Source organism: Lithobates pipiens, unplaced genomic scaffold (genome assembly GCF_037356315.1).
Source record: "Lithobates pipiens isolate NorthernLeopardFrog02 unplaced genomic scaffold, aLitPip1_a1.2 Scaffold_18, whole genome shotgun sequence".
Lineage (NCBI taxonomy): Eukaryota > Metazoa > Chordata > Amphibia > Anura > Ranidae > Lithobates > Lithobates pipiens.
This window is the reverse complement of record NW_027507758.1, coordinates 282,617,176-282,641,871: the sequence shown is the minus strand read 5'-3', so window position 1 is coordinate 282,641,871 and position 24,696 is coordinate 282,617,176. Positions and strand designations below refer to the sequence as shown.

The following is a 24,696-nucleotide window of genomic DNA, read 5'->3' as shown; positions in this document are numbered from 1 at the left end:
ATTCCACCTTCTCGCTTTCTAAGGTCAAGGATCCCCAGGGATCCAGTAAAGCGAAAACCGCTATTTCTGGCCTTAGATCACTTACTATCCCAGGGGGTGGACTCAAAAGAACAGGGTTCAGGTTTTTACTCAAATCTCTTCCACGTTCCAAAGCCAAATGGAAGTGTCAGACCTATCCTAGATCTGAAGGATCTGAACCGGTTTTTACGCATCCGGTCCTTCCGAATGCAGTCAATTCGCACTGTGGTCTCCTCCCTGCAAGGGGGGGGGAGTTTATGGCATCAATAGACATCAAAGATGCATATCTCCATGTGCCAATTTTTCCCGCACACCAAAAATTTCTAAGGTTCGCGGTAGAGCGGCGCCATTTTCAATTTTTGGCCTTGCCATTCAGGCTTGCTACGGCCCCTCGAGTCTTCACAAAGATTCTGGACCCTCTCTTGGCAAACCTAAGAGCTCAGGGTATAGCCGTCATGGCTTATCTAGACGATTTACTTCTCATGGAGAAAACAGTAGCGTTCCTGAACCACAGCGTTACCAGAACGCTAGAACACCTGGAACGCCTAGGTTGGATTATAAACCTAGAAAAGTAATACCTACAGCCTGCCACCAGGTTGGAATACCTGGGTATGATCATCAACACTGCTCAGGGCAAGGTGTTTCTTCCAAGGCCAAAAGCCTTGGCCATTGGGGATCTGGTGCGCCTAATTCTGGGCAGGAAAGCATCTCCCATTCGATTGTGCATGAGACTGTTAGGGAAAATGGTCGACTCCTTCGAGGCTGTCCCATTTGCCCAGTTCCACTCAAGGCATCTGCAAAGATGCATCCTTGCGGCTTGGAACAGGAAGCCCCAATCCTTGGATCTTCCTATGCGTCTAACCCCAGGGACACGCAAGAGTCTCATCTGGTGGTTACAAACCAAGAATTTGCTGAAGGGCAAAACTTTTCTTCCTCTTCCATGGAAGATTATCACGACAGATGCCAGCCTGACAGGCTGGGGAGCAGTGTTGGAGGAGACATGCTCGCAGGGGAAATGGTCTGCGATCGAGAGGCTATTGCCCATAAATGTCTTGGAGATCCGAGCAGTTTATATGGCTCTCATAAAGTGGTCTTACAGACTACGAGGTCTCCCTGTTTGGGTTCAGTCCGACAATGCCACAGCAGTGGCTTATATCAATCACCAGGGCGGTACCAGGAGTCTGGTTGCGCAAAAAGAGGTGAATCGCATACTTGTCTGGGCAGAAAAGCATGTTCCGTGTCTTTCTGCAGTCTTCATTCCAGGAGTGGAAAATTGGCAGGCGGATTTTCTGAGCCGCCAGCAGTTGTGCCCAGGAGAATGGGCTCTGCACCCCGACGTGTTTCGGAACATATGTCACAGGTGCGGTGCTCCAGACGTAGATCTGTTTGCATCCAGGTTCAACAGGAAACTGGACAATTTTGTGTCAAGGACAAGAGATGCACTCGCTCAGGGGTCAGATGCTCTGACAGTTCCCTGGGATCAGTACAATCTGATCTATGCCTTCCCCCCGAGCCCGCTTCTGTCTCGGTTCCTGGGAAGAGTCAAGAGGGAGACAAAAATCGGTCCTTTTAGTGGCCCCGGCTTGGCCCAGGTGACCGTGGTACGCAGAGATCATGAAGTAGGCAGGCCATGGATCCTACCTCTCCGGCCAGATCTGCTCTCACAGGGTCCAATTTACCATCCTGCTTTACACAGTCTGAATTTGACGGTTTGGCTGCTAAGACCCACATTCTGAGAGACCGTGGCCTTTCGGGGCCAGTCCTTTCTACTCTGGTCAATGCCAGAAATCCGGCCTCCAGGCTTATTTATTACAAAATCTGGAGGGCATATGTTTCCTGATGTCCTGATTTCCTAAACTCAGGAAATGGCATCCTAGAAAGTATGTCATTAGCAGGATCTTGGCCTTTCTCCAGTCAGGTCTAGAAATGAATTTGGCCATAAGCACTATCAAGGTGCAGATTTCGGCCCTGTCAGTGTTTTTTCAGAAGCCACTTGCATCGCATTTCCTGGTGCGGGCTTTCATCCAGGGGGCCATGCGGATAAGACCGCCAGTCAAACCTCCGGTATGCCCATGGGATCTGAATTTGGTTCTCTCCGCTTTGCAGGGGCAACCATTTGAACCTTTGCATCTGACTTCATTAGTTCTCCTGACTAAAAAATTGGTTTTCTTGGTAGCCATATCCACGGCTAGAAGAGTAGCAGAGCTAGCAGCTTTTTCCAGCAAGGAGTCATATCTAATTATTCATAAGGACCGGGTGGTCATGCGTCCCAACAGGTCCTTTCTACCTAAGGTGGTTTCGGGATTCCATTTGAATCAAGATGTAATCCTACCATCCTTTTTTCCGGACCCACAGTCCGCAGAAGAAGAATCTTTGCACACTTTGGATGTGGTTAGGGCAATCAGTATATATCTTCAAGCAACTGCTCGGATAAGGAAAACTGATTGCTTGTTTATTTTGCCGGAAGGCCCTAGGAAGGGCCAGGTGGCGTCAAAATCCTCTCTCTCAAGGTGGATTAGACAGATTATTTCTCAGGCCTATAGTGTTAAAGGGAAAATCCCTTCTTTTCCAGTGAAAGCTCACTCTACTAGGGCTGTAAGTGCTTCTTGGGCAGTGCATCACCAGGCCTCCCTGGCTCAGATCTGTAAGGCTGCAACTTGGTCGTCAGTCCATACATTCACCAGATTCTATCAGGTGGATGTCAGAGGGCAAGAGGATATCGCCTTCGGGCGCAGTGTACTGCAGGCTGCAGTTTAGGTCCTCCGGTCCCTGGTGGTCTTTGATTATGATCTGTGTCTCCCTCCCCTCAATCTGAGCATTGCTTTGAGACATCCCACTATGTAATGAAGCTCCTGTGTTCCGTGATGTATGATCAAGAAAATGGGATTTTTATATACAGCTTACCTGTAAAATCCTTTTCTTGAGAGTACATCACAGGACACAGGGCTCCCACCCCTCTTGGGTTTTACGTGTTTTTTTATTGCTTTGCTACAAAACTGAGGTGCCTCCCATATGGGATGGGTTATATAGGGGAGGAATTCTCCTTAATTGGGGTTAACCAGTGTCCAATCACCAGAGGTGCCTATATAACCCATTATGTAATGAAGCTCCTGTGTCCCATGATGTACTCTCAAGAAAAGGATTTTACAGGTAAGCTGTATATAAAAATCCCATTATCATGTTGTTGCCGTAGAGAAAATCTCCCAAAGCTCCAACATTTTTTTTTAGTTTCAAATAATTGAAATGCCATTATATTAGAGTCTGGGGCATGTGAATGCTAATTGTTTACAACCAACATAAAACATCAACATTCCAAATTTAAAACCTTAATAAAAACTCACATAAAAAAAATATTTAAACTCCTAAAAAATAAAAGGAACATTTATTTTTGTACTTCAATATCTAAAAGAAGGGCAGACTACTGTATTGGAATCTGTTAAGCCCCGTACACACGAGCGGACTTTTCAACATCCAAAGTCTGACGGAATGATTCCGGCAGACTATTCGATCGTGTGTGGGCTGCAACGGACTTTTGATTCGCAAAAGTCTGACAGACTTTAGAAATGGAACATGCTTCAAATTTTTCCACCAGAACTCTGCCGGACCCAGTTCCTACCGAAAAATTCGCTCATGTGTATGCTATTCCGACGGACTAAAGCCGACGCTAGGGCAGCTATTGGCTACTGGCTATGAACTTCCTTATTCGAGTCCAGTCCTACGTCATCACGTTCGAATCCGTCGGAGTTTGGTGTGATTGTGTGTCCACTCATTCAGAAAGTCCGTCAGAACTCTGTCAGAACTCCGGCAGAACCCCTTCGAAAGTCTGTCGGACATAAGTCTGGTCGTGTGTACGCGGCATAACTGATAAAACTGCAAATGTTCCACTCAACATTTTTACATCTGAATATTTCCCTTTGGAGGTGATCCCACACCAGTGGGGATGAACTTATCTTTTTCTACTAATTGTAAAAAGGTTGGATGTCTATTATGTTGAAAGGAGTAATGCTTAGGTAAGCTGCATCCTTTAAAGCCTTTTTTATATTAGTAATATGTTCCCCTATTCTTACATGTAATGCTTGTGTGGTCCTCTCCACGTACTACAACCGACACAGGCACTGGAGAAGAACACAATGGGTGGAACATGTGACAAAATCATGGATATTTAATGTCTTATGTGCTGCTTGGTTTTGAGTACAGCATTTACATACACCACATCTCCTGCACTGGAAAAATCCCTTCAAACTCTCAAACATTGAGACCCTATGAGGTCTTTCCACTATATTGGGAGCAATCTGATCCCTAAATGTTTGTGCTTTTTCAAAAATTACATTGGGTTGTTTCGGTAGGAAATATCCCAATATTTAAGCACTTTTTAGAGCATTCCAATGCTTCTTTAAAGCCAGTATATTAGCCGGTGCTGATTGGAAAATGTAGTTAAAAATTAACATTCATGTTTTTTTTGAGGGTGCATTTGTCTAACTTTTGAGGTTAACAAAGAATCATGCTCAATATTAAACATATCATACTTACCTCCACTGTGCAGTTCATTTTGCACAGAGTGCCCCTGAACCCTGTTTTCTGGGGTCCTCCGGCGGCCCTCGCGGCTCCTCCTCGCATCGGTAAACCCCCTAGGAGAAGTGATCTCCCTGTGGGTTACCTTGTGGGTACACACCAGAGTCCAACATTTGCATGCATAGACACAGAATTCTGAAAAGGCCTCCCCCCCTGGCGCCCAAGTCATTGGATTTTATTGACAGTAGCAGGAGCCAATGGATGCACTGCTATCAATCTATCCAATCAAGAGCCGAGAACCCCAGGCAGAGGGGTAGAGCATGTCTCCTCTGAGGGAACGAACGGGCTCAGGTGACTAAGATGGGGGCGCTAGGAGGCCAGTCAGTGTCAGAAGTTTTTTCACCTTAACGCATAGGATGCATTAAGGTGAAAAAACACAAGGGTTTATAACCCCTTTAAGGAAAGCATTCATTTCCTATTCTTAAACAACATGTTTGTTTTAAAATAGCCACCTGTGTCACATAATCTTTCCTCTGAGTGCAGTTTCTCCTGATCCTTTGAAACTGTCCCCTCTGAATAGCCATCAGCCAGGAGGGGTGGTGGCAACTTCCTATAGGAATGTATCCTTTCCTAACTCTTTATTATAGATTGGTTCTGATAAAAAAACAATCCCCCTTGCCAAAAATTACCAAATCCAAAACATTAAGTAAAACACTTTTCATTTATAGGTAAATCTTATACCCCAATTGTTACTATTAAGGCAGATTATAAAGTTATGTAAAGAATCAAGGTCGCCCCTCCATATAAGGAGGGTGTCATCAATACATTGCCTTCAAAACGACTCAAGAATAGGGGTTACCATAAATTACACCTTCCTCCCACCAAGCCATCAATAAGTTTGAAAGGCTGGGAGCAGATTTTGCTCCCATTGCTATGCCCTTTGTTGTAAATAAAGGTCCCACTGTACCAAAAATAATTATGTTTCATAGCAAAAGTAATTTCAATACAGACTCTTTCTGTATACGAGGCAGAGAATAATTCAAATTCAAATAATGTTCAGTAGCCTAACAACCCTTATTTTTGGGATAATAGTACATAAAGATGAGACATTGACAGTAACGAGTAACACAGCTCCACTAGATCTCATAACTTTCAATTCATTATTAACCTGGGTTGCATCCTTCAAAAGAGATCTCCTAAATATTCATTCAATAACATAATTTGTGCTGTCTATACAGGGGCAGGGGGAGACCATCCAACATTTCTCCCCAGGACAAATCTGAAAGATATGTGTTTGCATGCTTGCCAAATCCTTATATATTGTGCAAGAGCCAATGAAAGCAATCAAACAGTAACCATATGCATACACAAAAGTAGCCATCATACAATTAAACAGTCATTCAGTATTCTAGTAGGTATCTTATAGCTCCAAATATAAAGGATGACTCATATACAGGCCTACCCACTGAGCAATGAAGCAGTATTTCTGGTATTATAACAAGGCAGCTTCCCTAGAATGCATGCAGTGATCATATTAATTTTTTTAACACAGCTGTTTTACTCACATTGGAAACTAGCCTAGTTCCAGATATTTAATTTTACTTTAAAGAGCCAGCAAATGAATGCTATTTTTATGATTATATATATTTTTAGTTATATTTGTACACTGTAGATAAGATTTTTACATGAGTATAATTGCAAACTCTAATTGGTATGATTTGGATTCTTTACATTAAGATAACGTGGGTGATAGTAGTAATGGTGCTTTAAACTTGCACCGGTACTAGTATAATGAATTAAAAATTTCTACTTACATGTCATCAGGGCAGTTATCAGGAGAATCCATTCTCCTTCCAGAGCGTACATAATGTAAAACTTCCATGTTTGAATAACCTTGATAAGGCTGCTGACCCAATGTAAAGAGCTCCCACAAAAGAACCCCAAAAGACCTGAAATAGAAATAGAAAAAAAATAATCTTGATAAGGCTGCTGACCCTAAAATAAGTTCACAATTTAAGGTGGTAAAACTCACCATACATCAGAGCGATTGGTGAAGATCCCATCAATAAGACTTTCCAAAGCCATCCATCGGACGGGCAGAAGTCCTTCTCCCTTCTTTTTGTAATAGTCGCTTTTATATACATCTCTAGCAAGTCCAAAATCCCCAATCTTCACTGTTCTTGTTGGGTCGTTGTATTCTTTCACTGAAACCAAGCAATTGCGGGCAGCCAAGTCTCTAACAAAAAGTCAAAATGTATAATGAACACAATGATCCAAAATGAATCAGTGGACAAAGATATGCAAATGCTTTTAGATAGAAATTAACATTATTCTGTAACAAATTTTTATAATGTAGGTTGGACAAGAGCTATCCTGGCTCAGGAGTGTTAATGTAAAAAGCTACCATCAATCTTGATTTTTGACAATGAAAAAAAATGTATTCTTTGGTACACCATCCTGATTCATCATTCATCCATCTATTTATGTGCAATAGTAACAATATTCTTTAAAAGAGAAAAAAGTCGTGCAATTTTTTAGACAAGAGGACACCATTGTCAGTGAGATATGCAGCTAAGGTAGTATGGTCTAGATAAGTAACTAGAATTTTTTTTTATAATTTATATATCACCAGGACATAAAATAACTGGTTTCTGGGTATTCTTCCTGTAAACATCTGTGATTTCCACATTTTCTGGAATAATCATTAAGAGAAAAGTGAAGATGCAGTTTATCTGAAAATGTTTTTGCTTTTTGGAGCTATAGAGACAACCAGTAAAAAGAGCATGAAGGGCTGATTTATTTTTTAGGGCAGATATTGCAAGCCACACTCCACAGGACACTAGTGTTATTACTGTTGTATTTTACATGTCATTCATAAAATGCAGAGCGCAAGCTGGAGCCTACCACATTCTACTGAGTGTTCTTGGCATCATGTTGAAGACAACACTTCAGGACAAAAAGGAGAGTCCTTTGTGAAAGTTTTTTCTCTCCTCTAGGCACATTTTTCTCCTGTTCATTATAATGATTGGGGCTTTACTTCACAGTCCCAGGGCAAGAACAGATAATTTATAAATTAATTTCCTAAGCACCGATCCCTTATTTTAGAATAAATAGGTTTTGTAGGTGAGAACAGTGTAGAGCTTGTGTGTAGCTCGCCCGCCGCTTATTTTTTCCCCAGTCTGCTTTTCAAATGTGAGGGGAGGAGATGATGTTTCTGTTAAAATGTAACAGATTTTTATTTGCAGAAATGTTTTATGTCGGGATAAGCATTTTGTAAAGCTGCCACTTACATAACAAACACATCAGAGTCGAACCCTTATAAATATATTTAAATATTTATTTATATACCATTTGTTAATCTAAGTATGCCCACAAGGCGTACATAGCAGGAACCGTCCAAGATTCAAACTTTTAATTGGCAGGCTGAATGTACCAAGTTGAACGATCGATTAACTTGGGTAAATCCAGCCTGCCACATTCTCTTGTCATAATCACTGTCTTCTCCCAATGGAAGCATAGTGTGTTTGGGGCACTAGGTCACTCTCCTGGTAATTTGTATTTGCTTTATAAAAGTTCAAAGATGAAAAGAAAACAGTAGGTGCACATACACATAAGCTCACATTTATGAACCTAGGTTAAAGTCATTATATGTGATTTTGTTCAAAAGCCAATATGTGAGAGAGATATTATTAGCCCCTTCATTGAAAGAAGAACATTACAAATTGGGTGCACCTTGAACATCTCCTTATGGAGTTTAGTTATGGGAAGAAATGTAAAGGGAAAATACTTTTTCTGCTTTCGAAACTTGTAATTTTATTGTATACAAGTAAAGAAATTACCATCTGATAAAAGGTAATGGCAATCATGTGCGGACATTCATTTATTTGTCTGGGGAGTATTCTTGATGGAAGAACATGTGTATGAAGAAGAGAAAGCAGACACCTGTAATGTTTAGGGCTCTGGTACGGGTACTAGTTAACCGCTTGCCGACTGCCTGGCGTCGAATAATGGTGGCAGAATGGCACTCCTGCGTGAACCGCCGTAGCTGGATGGCGGGCGCTTTAAGAAGTATATAAGGAGCATGCGCATGCATGCCCACCACGTCCCTAAGGAGCCGATGCACATGCCCGGTGGCCGCGTTGTCCACCGGGCACCCACGATTGTTGGTCACTGTCATTGTCACTGTTCTTTTGTTTATAGGGCAAAAAGTAAAAAACGCAGAGGTGATCAAATACCACAAAAAGAAAGCTCTATTTGTGGGGAAAAAAGGAAATACATTTTGTGTGGGTACAACATCGTACAACAGCGCAATTGTCAGTTAAAGTGACGCAGTGACGTATCGCAAAAAATGGCTTGGTCAGGAAGGGGGTAAATCCATCCGGGGATGAAATGGTTTAACTGGTTCTACCAGGCTAGTTGCTACCCTATGTCCCTGAGGGTACAATGGCATGGGTAATGATTTTCACACACACTGGTCCCACCCCAGGTGATTTGAGACCTTGGGTACCTGTTTTTGGTAACTTGGGAGTCAAAGCATAATTAATGCTATGTTGCTGTGAGGTTTTGAGGTTGGAGCTCCATTCGTGACCTGTGAGGATTGGTAGGTCCAGTATTCAGCTAGCAGATCTCCAACTTCTGTGAACTGAAGTCAGGTGTTCTGTATCCCAGGGGATTGACTGCTAAGCAGAAAGTAACCCTGTGTAAAGCACGCGTACACACAGTCTGATTTTTGTCAAAAGGGCGTGTGCCAGGATCTTGTCTTACATACTAACATTACACAAATTTTCATGCCACAAACACGAACATAGTGGTGTACTACGAGGAATTTCAGCTCTTGAACGCACCCTTTGGGCCCCTTCTGCTAAATTCGTGTTTGGTGAGCATTGATTACCAGTACGTGTTTGTACTTTTAACTTTTGTGTGACAGATTTTTGTACTGACCATCTGAAAATCTGACGTAGAGCTGACTTTTGACAAAAAATGACTAGCCTGAAAGTTGGAAAACAATTGTTGAAAGGAGCGTACTAATGGTAAGAACTTCGAACAACAATCTGTCAAATGTCAATCCCCTTCTGATTTTCGTATCATGTGTATGAGGCTTTACAGACAGTTGTCTTTGTATGTAGTTTCACAAGTAATGACTAGAACTGTAAAATGTTATTTTGCACATGTTCTTATTTAGCTCCAGATAATTACAACTATTTTTCTACTGCTCTGTTTTCCTATCTAGAAAAAGGAAAAAGTCATAGTTACAGCATTAAAGTAGTACCTGTGAACAAAATGTAATCTCTCCAAATAAGCACAACCTCTTGAAATGTCAAGTGATATGTCAAGAAGATCCATGGAAGAAAGCAGTGGGTCTTCATACTAGAAGAATTGAAAGGAGAACAGTGAAAGCTACCATCCTTTCATTTAACTGACTACTATTTACACAACATTCTTATGATGGCCTTTTGTATATGATTTATGACTTGGACTCTTTGCATAGTAAGAGGTAGCGTAAGCAAAGGTTTCCTTTTTCTAGCTTGTCATCACCAGGCTTCATGCATCTTAATAGCAACTAAGCTACTTTTAGTGTAGTTCCACAGAAGTCAAAATTAAAATGCATCATGTTGACAAGATTGGAATGTAGCTAATATAAATATTACACTTTCAATTAAATTAAATTACAGATCACATGTGATACCAAAAAAATCTACTTAAAATAGATCTAAACTTTATCACTAAAATCTCATCTAGGCTTTAAATTGTTAATGTAACTTCAAAAGTTGTTTAGGCACCACCTGTTATAGAGTGACAATGCACTGTCACTGTCTTCCCTTTGTGCTTCTGTATTGACATCTTGTCACATTATTATTATTATTATTATACAGGATTTATATAGTGCCAACAGTTTGTGCAGCGCTTTACAACATGATTAGCCACTAGTCAAGGCTACAGGCAGCTGTGCCAAAACATATTGTGCATGCATGGTTCACTGTTGTAACTATCAGAAAGTCGGTCCTAGGCAAGGATGTGCAGTTAATGTAGGAGGAATAGGAGAGGATGTATGCAGATAGAAAATGCCTGACGGGAGATGTAAGAAATTAGCAGCACTGAGATGCATAAAAAAATGAAAACTCAATAAACACAGTTTTACTACAAGAACAAATCTGGCAATTGTTATGATACCTTATAATATATGACACATGTCAGATATATAAATATCATACATTTGATATATCATCATCCAGTTAGTGTTTAGAACGTTAATGCTGAACTCCAGCCAGAAATAATTTTTTGAGATTTTCACTGTAAAAATAAATGAACAGTACAGTAAGGTCAGAGCCTAACATCTGGCACTGAAACTAAAGATCACAGCATGTCACTATCTGTGTAGCTTGTCCATTCCCAAAGCGCCTTGCATTGTTTTCGGTGAATGCAAAGCATTCTGTGATTGGTGGAGGGGCAATTGTGACTTTCAACCACACAAGGATGGCATACATAGGCATATTTTAGACAAATATTTCTTTGTAACACACGGACAGAACACATAAACTTACAACAGTATTTGGTCTTGCTCCTCTTAAGTATGAAAGTAGATCTCCACCATCCATTAATTCCAAGATTATGTACTGTGGCTCATTAAAAAGGCAGACTCCAAGTAGCTTCAGAATATTAGGATGATGGAACTGACTGGACACAAAGTCAGAGACTGTTATGTTGTTATCATGATAATGTCTATTCTTCTTAAAAGAGAAGTTAAGGGTTAACAAAAAAAAACAAAAAACCTTTATACTCACTTAGGTAGATGCAGAATTGGAGGAATGCTGCATCTGCCCCCCAACGCCTCTGCACTGAGAACTGAGCGATCAAACACAGTTGATCGGTCAGTTCTCCCCTCTGCTGTGAGCAGAGACCTGGTGACTGCTCTGTGCTCTACCCCTCCAACACTCACTGAAGAGCTGAGCTGAAGAGGAAGGGAGCAGCTGACTCAGTCTTCTCCAGTGGTGCAACTGAGAGAGTGAGTCAGTTGCCAGTCCAGGAATCTGGGTGGATCCTGACTGTAACGTTGGGATCATTCCCCAGCCTGGACCAGCTGAGTGACTGAAAACAGGTTTGCAGAAGTGCATAAAGAACTGCATTCCTATGATCCGTAGGAGAAGTAGGGCCAAAAGAGCTTTGGCCCTACGTCTCCTTTAACTAAAATACATTTAATACATAGCCTTTTAGTAAATATTTCCTTTACATCATGCTGTACATTACCTGTGCTTATTTAATTGTAGTACTGAATAAACCTAGTAATGTTAAATTTGATAAAGAAATTGTGTGCTATGGGACATGTGCAGAAAGCCAATGCTAACCTCCTAAAAATGTATCTGAATCAATGACTGAGCCTCCTGGTCTGCATGCTTGTTCCTGATTAGTGTCCCAGGAATACTGAAAACAATGCATAAGTTACTATGCAAAAGCATAGATTATTATTGACCATGTACTGTTTTTTATGAAATTGAATTAATTACATATATTGTTATTTCCTGTGTAGATGTGCAATGGATTTAATCCATACTGATATGCTTTAAATTCAGACTGTAAACTAACATCTCCAGTTCAATTTGGTCTGTTCTGTATAAGTACATTGAGTGTCCTGCTGTTATTTGCATTGCCTTGGTACATCGGGGTCCTATCAATAATACTGTATATAAAGTTGTTTCAATAGAGAAACATTGTACTTGTAGTCGTGTTGCAATATGAGGATTCATCAGTAATCTGTAATTGGACTACTTTGTCTAAAGTAAACCTAAGACATATTAGAGAGAAATTCCTTTTGTATAGACAAACTAAGTGGCAACAATGCATTTTCATTTCTCAAATGAAATTTCCTTTAAGTAATTTTAACATGGATGTATGTTGCAGCTTTGCTATGTCTTGACTGTAATTATTCTCCCTTTCATGGGTAGTTTGTATGTGCATATATATGTGGTGCTAATTCCGACTGGGTGTTTCACCATTAACCGGACAAAACCTACAGGATTATATGTATTGTAGTGTCATCAGTTTACACCAGACAATTTAAATTGCATTATATTTAAAGTTACAGTTATGATCTTTGACTTTACCTCATCAAGTGGGCCTCTTTCAAAAATTCCACTTTCTCATTATCAGTTGCATCGCTCTTCAGAGTCTATTCAACACAACAGTATTAGAAAATGTGTTAACCATGAAAATTAAGCATTTACACACATTATAAAGTTTGGCTATTGAACATTTATTCCAACGCTATTTTGAACTCTTAGCCATATACCATGGTGCAAGTGATCTAAAAAGGCATAATTAAAAATAGATTTTATCAAGGACTAAAAATGATTTTCCCCTCTTGATCGCTCAATAAAGAAAAATCGAAAGACAATCCTAAAGGAACTTGTTAAGTGTTTGTCTCTTCATCCTTAGATGATCCCATCCAAGGGTAGACCTACCAGTTTAGCAGACTGCATCTGCACAACTTCTATTTGGGATATAGGAGCCCTCTACATAAAATGTGGGTCAGGTAGATTCCAGGAAACCTTTTTGCTGTCATATAGACCTTTAATCTGCCATTTTTGAACTCAGATGTTAAGTGGGAGATGTTCTTCATGATGCCCTAACTGTATTTCTGGTCTGTAATGTTCAAGTAGTATCAGGCTGTAAACACCTCTTAACTCCCCAAAAGGCACTGAGTCATGCAGGAGGCTCCTCCATCATTCAACACATTTTGAACAAGAGGGAGCGCTTGAGTTCTGACCCCAGTTGCATAATTTTCAAAGTATTACAAAGGCTACTCTTCTATTAGTACATAGTAAGTAAGTGTTGGTAAATGGCAGGTGAATGCATAGGGAAGGGCAATAAGTTCTCCTGCACAGGAGCTCTTTGTGGACTATGGGGTTGATATACTAAAGGCAAATCCACTTTGCACTACAAGTGCACTTGCAAGTGCGATCACCGTAGATCTGAGGGGAAGATCTGAAATGAGGGGAATGTCTGCTAATTTTATCATCCAGTCATGTACAAGCAAAAATGCTGTTTTTTATTTTCCTTGCATGTCCCCCTCAGATCTACAGCAACTGCACTTCCAAGTGCACTTGCAGCAGGGCCGTCTTTAATATTGAATGGACCCTTGGCAAAACATCCCCCCCCCCCCATGCAGTTTCACTTTCCACCTGCTCTGAGACATACAATAAATAGAAGCTAGACTCAAAATCAGTTTACTGAATTAGATCAGGCAGCTATTGTGATTGGTTGCCAGAGGTTACAGTGTATCATTACCGCTCACTGACTGGTTGCTAGAGGTTACAGCACACATTACGGCTCACTTATTAGTTGCTAGAGGTTACAGCACATGATTTCTGCTTGTTGATTGGTTGCTAGAGATTACTGTGGATCTGACCTCAGGGAGGCATGAGATACATATCAATGCCGCCGGCCGCCGCTATTTACATATCAATGTCACTGCTATTTACATATAAATGTTGGTAATTTACATGTAAACACAGGGTCTGCAGGTGAGTCATCTGTACACAACAATATGGCAGAGCTGGGCAGCATTAGTAGCAGGACTTCACACTGAGATATCAGGACACAGCACAGGACTAAAACCTCAAGGGATGAGGGAATTTAAACCAGGATAGTTGGAAAGTATGAGGCAGCTGCTTTGGGCCCCACAACAATGACAGGTCCCAGGGCAGCTGCCCCTTTTGCCCTGCCCTAAAAATGGCCCTGACTTGCAGTGCACTTAGAAGTGCACAGTGGATTTGCCTTTAGTAAATAACCCCCAAAGTCTGTTGCTGGCTCCATCCTGAAAATTTTTTTATTACAGAACTGAAGCTTTGGCTTCTAGGAGAGTTGCATACTCTTTTTGGTTAATTATCTCACTAGTTAAAAGAAAGTGTTGCCTTGTCTTCAATTCCATGCACCAATACTACAATGAATTTCTGTGAAGTGTATTAAGGGAAACTTAAATGACTATGGAACCTGCCACCGATAAAATGTTAGTTGCTTCATTGTTTATGGTTTCAATACTTTCTGAATCATTAACTTGGAATAGGCATGCAGATGGTGAATTTAGAGTAAAGACTGCATACTTGTTCTGGGCCAGTATTTCAGAAAGAGCTGCATAACAACCTGCCAGCTATCATTTTAAAAGGTGAGTTCAGCAATATCGCTTATTGTATTTTCTTCACATAGGCTTCATGTAATTCTACAACCTGAAGCCACAGTATAAATTCATGTGTCTAAAATATAAAGCTGGACTCTGGGCATAGAGATAAACATACTGCTGAAATATATTGTTTTACATATCAGTTGTTTATTGCTACCAAGAAATGCTGTGCAGCGGGCCTTGTGTTACAGTCATCCAAGTTAGACATCACAACCTGGTCAACAATCTGCACTGTAAAAGCACCATTCGTCAGCAACCTCTGCTGTACCATCAGTGGATCAATGAGAAGCAGAAGAGGCGAGTATCCACCATCACCCAGCTCAAAGAATGGACTACTTTTTTGTGCTCCATTCTTATAGGACAAACAATTATCCACATGGCAGGTAGCCAGCAAACTTGTGGCTCATTTTGCTAAGGTGATATAATATGTATACAGTACCTAGTGCCTAGTGCTCTAGTGACACTTTTATTTGTTAACCAAAGGAAAAATGTAGAAATAGAAATTCTATATCTGTCCATTCCATATCTCCAATCTGTACTGCATGTAAAAAATTATAATTATAAGCTGCAAATTTGCTTTATTAAAAGGTAGACTGTTTTCTATTCGAGCAACAAAAAATATATTTTTTTCCAAAATCTAAATGTAAATTAAAATCTTTGCAGATTCTACAACTTCTGTTTGTAATACCTTGACTGCTACTTTGCTGGTCCCAGTCCCAGGCCCTAGAATATCCTTAGCAGTTCCCTCATACACTTCACCAAAGGCTCCACTTCCCAAGAAATCACAGAGGGTTAAATTCTCCCGAGGAAAGCTAGGCAAGTTCTCCATTTCACTTTTTGTTGGCAAAGTACTGAAAAAAATGGTGTCAAAACTGCTGATTATACAGAATCAATTGTTATACTAATCAGTGATCAGCACAAACTCTAAAAGTTGTTTTCAAGAATGAATGCTCAGAACTTTCCCCAGAATCTGATTAGGTTTCTGAAGTGAACACATGCTAGTCCCAAATTATCCCATATTGTTAAACAGCAGAAAAACAAAAGGCTTCTTCAAAATCAATAATAAATAAAAAGAAACAATCATTTTATATATAAATGGGCTATTATTCACAGCCACAGGAATAACCATTCTATCTCTAGGTGCTCTCATGCTTGATGTCACCATTATGAAGGTTAATAACCAATTGCAGGCTTCTGGTTCACTGCAATTTAATTTGGGTTCTCCAAATCCAGGGATAAAAGTTGTTCTCCAATATTTGAAGGATTACTGCTCTCTGGTCCAGGCTTAGAAATAGCAGATGAAAGCCCAAACTTCTACCCATTTGGCCCCTGGTTTGGTGGGAGCTGTGTATCATATATAGAAACAGTATTAATACTGCCTCTATATATGGCAGATTCTCACTGTCAATCAATGGTTCTGTCAGATGTCGGTATCCACTGTGTCTCTAGCAGTCACTGCCTTCACCGTTACATTGGCTTACATAGCCAGGAATCACCACTCACATAAAAAAAGGGGTGGGGATAGTGGTGACACCACTGCCCAAATATGGTCACGCTTCATATTTGGTTGATGATGTATGCCTATTCCCTTTTATAGCTGATGACAGCTCAAGGAGCTGTCATTTGGCAAGCAGTACTGTATGGATCGGTCATGTGTCTGCCAGGTTTCTAATATTGTTGAGTTGGTGGCTGGCATTGTGACAATGGATTTACGAGGGTCTTTTTGGGGGGATTTTTTATTTTTTAATAAAGGACTTGACAAACATTTGGATGTCTTTATTTTTAGTTTGTTTCATTTTGTGAACGAGTAGAGGTACTACGTACCCCTACTCATTCACATGGGGGGTTATCCGGGGCTCCTTTATTTTTAGAGAGGTCCTCCAGATTTGGATAAGTAACCTCTCTACGGGACCCCCACAACCACTGGGCCATGGTTGTATTGAAAGACCCTTGTTTTCATAAACATGAATGTTAAGGACATGTGACCTATATGTTTCAGGGGGATTCATACCCTCCCCTCTTTCCTGGCCCGTCAGGCTGTATCCTCAGATTAAGAGTCTGGTATGAATTTTTAGGGGGACCTAATGCATTTTATATTAAAAAACCAGCTCAAACAGAACCCAGAGCAGTTTGGCTTATCCCTAGTCAGGACCTCTTGGAGCATCATAAGGGCCAGGTGCTGAGGTTGCAAGACGGTAAAGACCAGTACAGCATGGAAAGAAAATGTTGTATTTTTGGTGATTGCTACATAGTAAAAACATGGTAAAATGTGAAGCAACTTCTCCTGTTAAAAATTACATAAACCCTAAAGGAAAAAAACGTCTTTAATTTGCACCTTTTTGGCCAGTCAGATATGTTGAACATATATAAATATGTGCAACCTATTTTTTATATCTGTTTGGCAAGGGCAAAAATACCTGTGGATCTTGCCAGAGATCCAGTGAGCTTGTTCCTGAGCACTTTGCAATATTTCAGCTCAACCAATTTCACCTCTTTGAACTCCTAGGTTATGGAGATAAGGAGGGGGTATATTGAATAGTCTCAACATGGTTTCTGTCCTAGAATGACAATGTTGTTCCCCAATAGATAGATAGTAGTGAGCAGGGGTGGACTGACCATTGGGGCACTCGGGCACTGCCCGAGGGCCCCATGCCATTAGGGGGCCCCATCAGGGTTGCCAGCTTCAATAAAACCAGGGACAATATGTGTCTGTGTGTGTATACTGTATGTGTGTGTGGGTGTGTGTGTGTGTGTGTGTGTATACTGTGTGGCCCCATAATCTCCTATTGCCCCGGGAGCCCCATAATCTTCTATTGCCCAGGGGCCCCATAATCTCCTATTGCCTGGGGGCCCCATGAGTTGTCAGTCCGCCCCTGGTAGTGAGGAAGCATTGCCAAGCATTGATAGTAGACAGGGAATTACAGGGTGAAAATAAAGGAAAACACCACAACATCTAAGGATTGGTAATACACATTACATTGTATTTGTGTTCTTAGATTTAGACACATTTTAGGTACAATACCAGGAAGTGCATAAATATGCATAATAGATCATGAACATAGGGGTTTTCTGAATGGGGCTCTCAATGCATTAAGTTTTTCTTTATTTGTCTTTTCTTGTTTTTTCCTTTGCTTTTTTAAATCCAGATCTACTGTATAGCATTATTGACTTACTGGCTGGATCAATAGGTGAAAGTAGAGAAAAAAGCCTAAAAAAACAAAACAAATGCAGCCACCACATATAAGGATTGGTATGCTGCAATAAATTACTTTTTTGCTTTTGGGTTTAGGTACACCTTAACTGAATCTGGCTCTTGTAGAATACATATTAATCTTTGAAATTCAGAGCTGCCCTGTGTACTGTCCACATTTCTGTGTTAACTCAATGAGCCTGATTAGCCTTTGAAGTTATAATTTAGAAATACAGAGCAATTAGTCTTTTTGTTGTGAACATAAAAAGTAGGGACATGATTCAATAGTTTAGAAAAAGAAAACTGGGCAGGGCTAACACTGAATTCACAAAAATGCTGCGAGATGTTACTACATAGGACCCAAGTGCATCTATGGCCCATCAACATATATGATTTCATATTGCAGGGTGTTTCGCCCCGCTCTCATGTATTTAGTATGTTTCGCATTAACCTGCATTAGGTTATCATTCTTTAGTAGCATGCTGTCATCTAGTGGCAGTTTCTGGCCACTTCAACTTGTTTACTTTGTGATATTGTTATCCAACCCCCCCCCCCCCCCCCCCATTTATTCCATGTTCTCTCAGTCAGTGTTAGTTATTCACAGAGACAGGGTTACAGAAAGTCATTGTCTTCTTACACTTCAGAAGACTGGAAAAGCATCTTCTGTACAGCAATTGGTGGAAATTAAATTATGTTAGATTCAACATCTGTGTCTTATTGAAGAGTTAAAATGCCTGTGGATGTTGCCAAGTCACACTGGAGCTCATAAATGGCCGTTCTGAACGTCGGATTGCTGGCAGGAAAAGGCTGCTTTTAAAACGCGATTTTATCAGTGTTTTGCAATGCCGTTAATGCACGTTTAGCGGCGCTAGCTTTTAGCCGCATTTCTCTGCCTCTATTCAAAAGCAATGGTTCCCTATGAAAGCCCATTGATTTGAATAGAAGTCGCACCAGAAGTCCGATCATCATGATCCGACTTGTGGTGCGTCTCGTGTGCCGAGGATGAAGGGGAACCCCCACCAAAATGAAAAAAAAAATTGGCGTGGGGTTCCCCCTCAGACGATAACAGACCCTTATTTCTGGTATGGCTTTTAAGGGGAACCCCCTTCACCAAAAAAATTGGCATGGGGGTCCCCCAAAATCCATATCAAACCCTTATCCAAGCACGAAGCCCGGCCGGTCGGGAAAAGGGGTGGGAATGAGTGAGCACCCCCCTGAACCGTACCAGGCCGCATGCCCTCAAAACAAACAAACATTTCATATAAATTCTAATTACACTGTTTACCTGACAGCATAACATCCATTTGCCAAGCCAACTGCATAGGATAACCCTCGAAGTTTAGCAAGTTGTTTGTCTTCATAAATAATAAATATGTCATCTTTCTTGTCAATAGACTTCTGCTTGGATTTCCAGTACGCTACAAAGGAAAAAGTATTAATAAAAGCTTCCCCACCCTAATATCAAACAATATAACTTTCATTTGTACATACCAATGGCAGCTACCAGAAGCAAAACCAAAAGTAGGCCTAAAACACAGCCAACAACTATTGCAACCACATTGGAAGAACCATTCTCTGAGAAAAGAAAAACGAAAAAAAAAAAATATATATGAATATATACAAAGAGACAAAAACCTTCTGCCATGGTACACACAAATGCAAAAAATTTATACAATAAATACATACTTCCCAACAGCCATGGCTAAAATTGGGGCAGCTAAGCTGTTCTCATATTTACCAAGAACCATTAAAGCGGTTGTAAAGCCGCTGATGTGGTTTTTTTTTTCCCACCTGCAAAGGAAAAGGCATAATGAGCTAGTATGCACCGCATACTAGCTCATTATGAAATACTTACCTTAGAACGAGGCCCTCACTTTTGTGAGATACTGTAAATTACACAGTAAGAACAAATGTAACCACAACCCCAGTAGTAATTGAAAAGTTCACAAAAGGTTTAAGTGTCAAGCTTAAAGAGTTTGTAAACCTCCCTGTGGAAGTTTTACCTATAGGTAAGCCTAGAATAAGGCTTAGCTATAGGTACTGTAAATATCTCATAACGTGCGCCATTTAGGAGATATTTACTGTGTTTTGTGCCCATAATGTCATTGGCGCATGCGCATTGCAGAAATGCCCCCCTTGCCATTTCTTCACAAGCGAGTGCCATGACTGGAAGCTTCTTTCCATTTTTTCAGGTGCAGTGATTTTAATGATGCTTAAAGTGAAATAATAAAAATGTAATATTCCTTTAAATATCGTGCCTGGGGGGTCCCCTTAGTCTGCCTGTATAGTGGCGCATATGTGCAATGTGTAGAACATGTTGCAGCAGTAATGACATTTCTAAAGGAAAAAAATTTAATTTAAACTTGCTAGAATAAACATGCCCCTGTTTATACTGACCTTAGCTCTGCTGTAGAACACTTGATTTGTGCTAAGTGAAGAGTACAGTTAAAGTTTCTTAAAGTTTGTACAGTTAAAGTTTCTAAAAGAACTTACTAATTATTTAAAGTGATTGTAAACAATCACCTTGTAAAACAACCCATTCAGTTTAAAATAGAAATTAAATGAAAAACATTTTTTGTATAGATATAAAAAGAAACATTGTAGTTACTTTTTTTCCTTTTTTTATAAGTGATCACATCCCCTCTGTTCTCTGCTGCATAAGCGCTGGGGGGGAGGAGAAGCATCAGCACCCTGAGATTTCCAATGAATAGCTGTACAGCGGGGGCATATCAAGACAAGTCTGATCATCAGAGGATGGGACATTGAGTTCCCAGCATAGTTAGGGAACTGACCACAATGTGTTCTCCTGCTTAGCGTGATCAGTTTTTAATAAGACATCAAGGGGATCAGGAATAGGAAGTGTTGGGATAACAAACACTTTATTGCATTTTACTGATGCTCGTTTCCAGCTGGAATCACAATTTTAAATTCTGCATTTAGAATTATATATTTTGTATATAGTCTCAGAACTTGAAGCACATTACAAATTTGAATCTCTTAGTAAATTATTTTAAGCAAAAACAGAGTGCACAAAGATAAGGTGATCAACTGATAAAACATCTTTACATTTTAATTTTTCAAAAGTATTAAAACATGACTAGAGTACAGTAGTTTGTTTTCAATTGTGATTTAGTATTAGTAAGTAAAAACAAACCTTTATGTAACAAAATATTTTCACTAGTGTCGCTGAAATCTCCGAGCCCTATAAGGTTGGCTGCTACTGCTCTGAATTGGAATGTTCCACTCATTGTCCTAGACTTCCATATGCAAATGTTACTGCAAGAGCCATTGTATGCCAGCATCCATGGCTCTGTCACTTTGGCACCAGAAGACACCTTCCTAAAAATACATGCAATTGGCAAACAGAGTTGTCATCAAAATGATTAACTAAAGAAATCAAATTTACAAATAAATAATAAAGGAAGAAGATTGATATCCATAGATATTCCAATTAGTAGGTACCAGGACATGTTTGCCTTATAGAGAAAAACCAAAACACTACATTGCAATGAAAAATATATATTTTTGCTTAAAGTAGCAAGTGACAGAAGCTATACATCAATATTATTTTTTAAATTAATTACATATATAGGTGGTAAATTGTTTTTTAGCACTGCTAGCCCAACACTAGTAGTTTTCTGCACTGGTTGGGCCCAAAAACAGTATTGAATAAAGTGTTTGACCAAGTATACTTGGCCTCTAACCTTAATGTACCCCTTAAAGTGGAGGTAAACCCATCAATTTAGTTTCAAAAAACAGTTACATTCCCGGCATGCCGGGAAGGCTGTCACATTGGTTTTGCTCTCAACCAAACTGTTAAATCATCCAATGGCTGGTATCATAACTGATCACGTGTGCTGGCTCATAGCAGTTGAAGATCAAACAGAGGCCAAGATGGAAACTTCCTTGGCTGCAAACAATAAGAGGGTTTACTTCCACTTTAACTTAAAATGGTTGCAAACCGCATTCATGACAGTTGACCTAAGCGTATATATCTGCAGTGTTTACTTATCTCTCTCCAAAGCTCTAAGTGTCATTTCTCTCTGGTGCTTTGTTGCTTTGTTATTAGCAGAGTCTTCTGAAAAGACTCTTCTGAGTCTTCAGAGACTTCTGAAAAGTTCTATGACACATGAGATAACAGCAACTGAAAATTTGTGTCGGGAGGGAGCTTAGAGGTAGATAAGCAGAGAGATTGTCTGTCTGGAACTACAGCTCTGCATGTTCCGTGGTTCCTGCCTATGTGAAGGGGGATTGTGTGCCTTTCTTCTAATCAGCTCTCACACAGTGTAAGCCCAGACTCCCCACCCACTGCTGAAAGAGCCAGAAAGATTTGTAACACAATCTGTACATTCCAAAGATTGTAGAATGGAGAAGACAGCAGATATACAAGTTAAAACTTATGTAGGAGGATTTGTTTAATCTCTGTGCATCATCTGAGGCTGTTCACTTCACTGGGTAAATGTGGGGTGTTTATAACCACTTTAATATTCTAACTGAACCTATCCTCGAGCCTTACAGCTTATTTTTTTTTTTTAAATCAACCAGGTTTATTTCGATTCACAGTGCATACATGTTACAGATTACAGTTACAAAAATGCTACAGATCATACAGCTCCTCAGATAACAATTGTATAACCATCTCAAATCGTCAATGTCACATCACGTTTTATGCATGAAATAACTAAAGCCAAAAGGTACCTTGTGTCAGTGGTTTGGGCTACTTCACTACCCAGAGGCCGGAGGATCTACTTGTCATTTACATTACTATGTATTGTGCATAGACCGGCTATGAACAAGTGCTAGACTCCTGCAGCCACCTGTCCCAAATTTTGTAGTATTTCTCAGGACAACCCCTATTGGTGTATATAAATTTTTTGTAGGGGAGGGTGTTGTTTATTTCTGCTTTCCATTCTGCAATGCTCGGGGGACAAGTCCTCATCCATTTCCGAGCTATGGTCTTTCGTGCTGTGAATAAAGTCTCGTGTAGAAATGTCTTCATGTACCTGTCGGTCGAGTCTGGCAAGAGTCCTAAAAGGCACATTTTTGGGTCCAGCGTGGCTGGAGAGCCCATTTCGTCATGGAGGAATCTTACAATCTGTGTCCATAGTCCCTGTACTTTGGGGCATGACCACAGTAAGTGAATGAATGTTCCTGTCTCCCTTCCGCACATTTGGCACAAGGAGGACTGGGAGCCTCTGTACCTGGAAACCCTGAGGGGGGTAAGGTACGCTTGATGGAGTATGTAAATTTGAGTCAGCCTGTCCGACAGTTTTGGGGAAACTGTCTTACAGAATTCCAGAGCTTCCTCCCATTCCCCGTCCTCGATAGGTCCCACCGCCCTTTCCCAGCGAGGTTTAAGTCCATAAGCTATTTTAGTTGCCACTGGGGTGGAAAGCAGATTGTAGAAGGCTGAAATTCGTTTTTGAGGATCAGTGTTTTTGATGATTGCCATAGCGACATTTGAAGTGGGCTTAGGGGGGGACAACGGGAATTGAGTGCGGATTGCATGTTTGACTTGCAGATATCTAAAAAACATATGATTGGGAAGATTGTACTCCACTTGGAGTGTGTGGAAGGTTTTTAGAGTCCCATTGGTAAGTAAATGTTGGAGATAGAAGATTCCATAGGTGGACCAGCAATCTACATCAGGAATTTGCAAGAATTCAGGTAGGACCTTGTTGTGCCATAACGGGGTGAAGTCGTTATATTGGGGAATCTCTAGTTTAGCGGAGGCAATGTCCCATATGCGTCTGTATTGACGCAGCAGGGCCAGTTCACCAGTCCTCAAATCAGTATTTCCGGTGTTTATTGTTATCGCATAAATAGGGTCTTTAGTGCATCTGGCCCACTTGGGGCACATCAGCTGGAGGAACCGCTCCCTGTCTGTCTTGTCAATGTGGTATAGTTGTGATAATTGGGACGAAATATAGTATAGGTTGAAATCTGGTAGTGCCATGCCTCCCAGGTCAGGTGGGTTTTTTAGCGTCTGCCATGCCAGTTTGTGTCTGTTAGGACCCCATACGAAAGATTTGAGGAGAGCTTCTAGAGTCTTGAAGTATTTCAAAGGTAAGTATGTCGGGGAGTGCCACATCACATATAATACTTTGGGAAGTAGAACCATTTTAATTAAGTTTATTCTGCCCCACACCCCCAGTGGCAAACGAGCCCAGGTCCTCAGCTTAGTTTTTACATAGGATGTGAGGGGTTCAATATTGAGACGTACAAAGTCTGTCGACATTCTGGATACATGGATCCCAAGATATTTGATGGTACTAACTCTCTGAAGTGGCAGACTGGCCTGTGACTCGGTTGGTGGGAAACTGTCTATTGGTAATATTTGCGATTTCTCCCAGTTAATTTTTAAACCAGAGAAGGTCCCAAATTGTTCGATTGTATGCAGTGCCACCCGCAAGGAGGAACCCGGATCTGCTAGGTATAAAAGGGTGTCATCCGCGTACATACTAATTTTTTCAGTCAGATTACCTGAGCATAGTCCCTTGATTTCTGGATTATTCCGGATGGATATGGCTAGTGGCTCAGCAGCCAGGGCGTATAACAATGGCGAGAGAGGGCAGCCCTGCCTTGTGCCCCTGGTGAGGTCAAACTGCTCGGAGGGCCATCCGTTCGCCATTACCCTGGCTGTGGGCGACTGATACATCAATTGTACCCATTTGATGAATTTAGGGCCGAAGCCATACCCCTCCAGACATTTCCATAAGTACTCCCATTCCACCGAATCAAAGGCTTTCGCCGTGTCTAAAGTCACCACCACCCTAGATCCTGCCTCCATGTGTGTAGCCTG

General features: G+C 40.7%; 1 protein-coding gene across 3 annotated transcripts in view; it reads right to left on the bottom strand.

The window, feature by feature from the left end:
- ROS1 (ROS proto-oncogene 1, receptor tyrosine kinase) overlaps positions 1-24,696 on the bottom strand; it is a 259,981-nt gene that overhangs the window by 61,748 nt on the left and 173,537 nt on the right. For all 3 annotated transcript variants that reach the window (XM_077487054.1, XM_077487055.1, XM_077487056.1), the window contains 9 exons: positions 21,049-21,233; positions 19,386-19,469; positions 19,180-19,312; positions 15,393-15,555; positions 12,630-12,694; positions 11,073-11,205; positions 9,800-9,897; positions 6,563-6,766; positions 6,345-6,479 (listed from right to left, as the gene is read on the bottom strand). In XM_077487054.1, the coding sequence (XP_077343180.1) occupies positions 6,345-6,479; positions 6,563-6,766; positions 9,800-9,897; positions 11,073-11,205; positions 12,630-12,694; positions 15,393-15,555; positions 19,180-19,312; positions 19,386-19,469; positions 21,049-21,233 (1,200 nt within the window). The remainder of the gene's footprint in view (positions 1-6,344; positions 6,480-6,562; positions 6,767-9,799; positions 9,898-11,072; positions 11,206-12,629; positions 12,695-15,392; positions 15,556-19,179; positions 19,313-19,385; positions 19,470-21,048; positions 21,234-24,696) is intronic.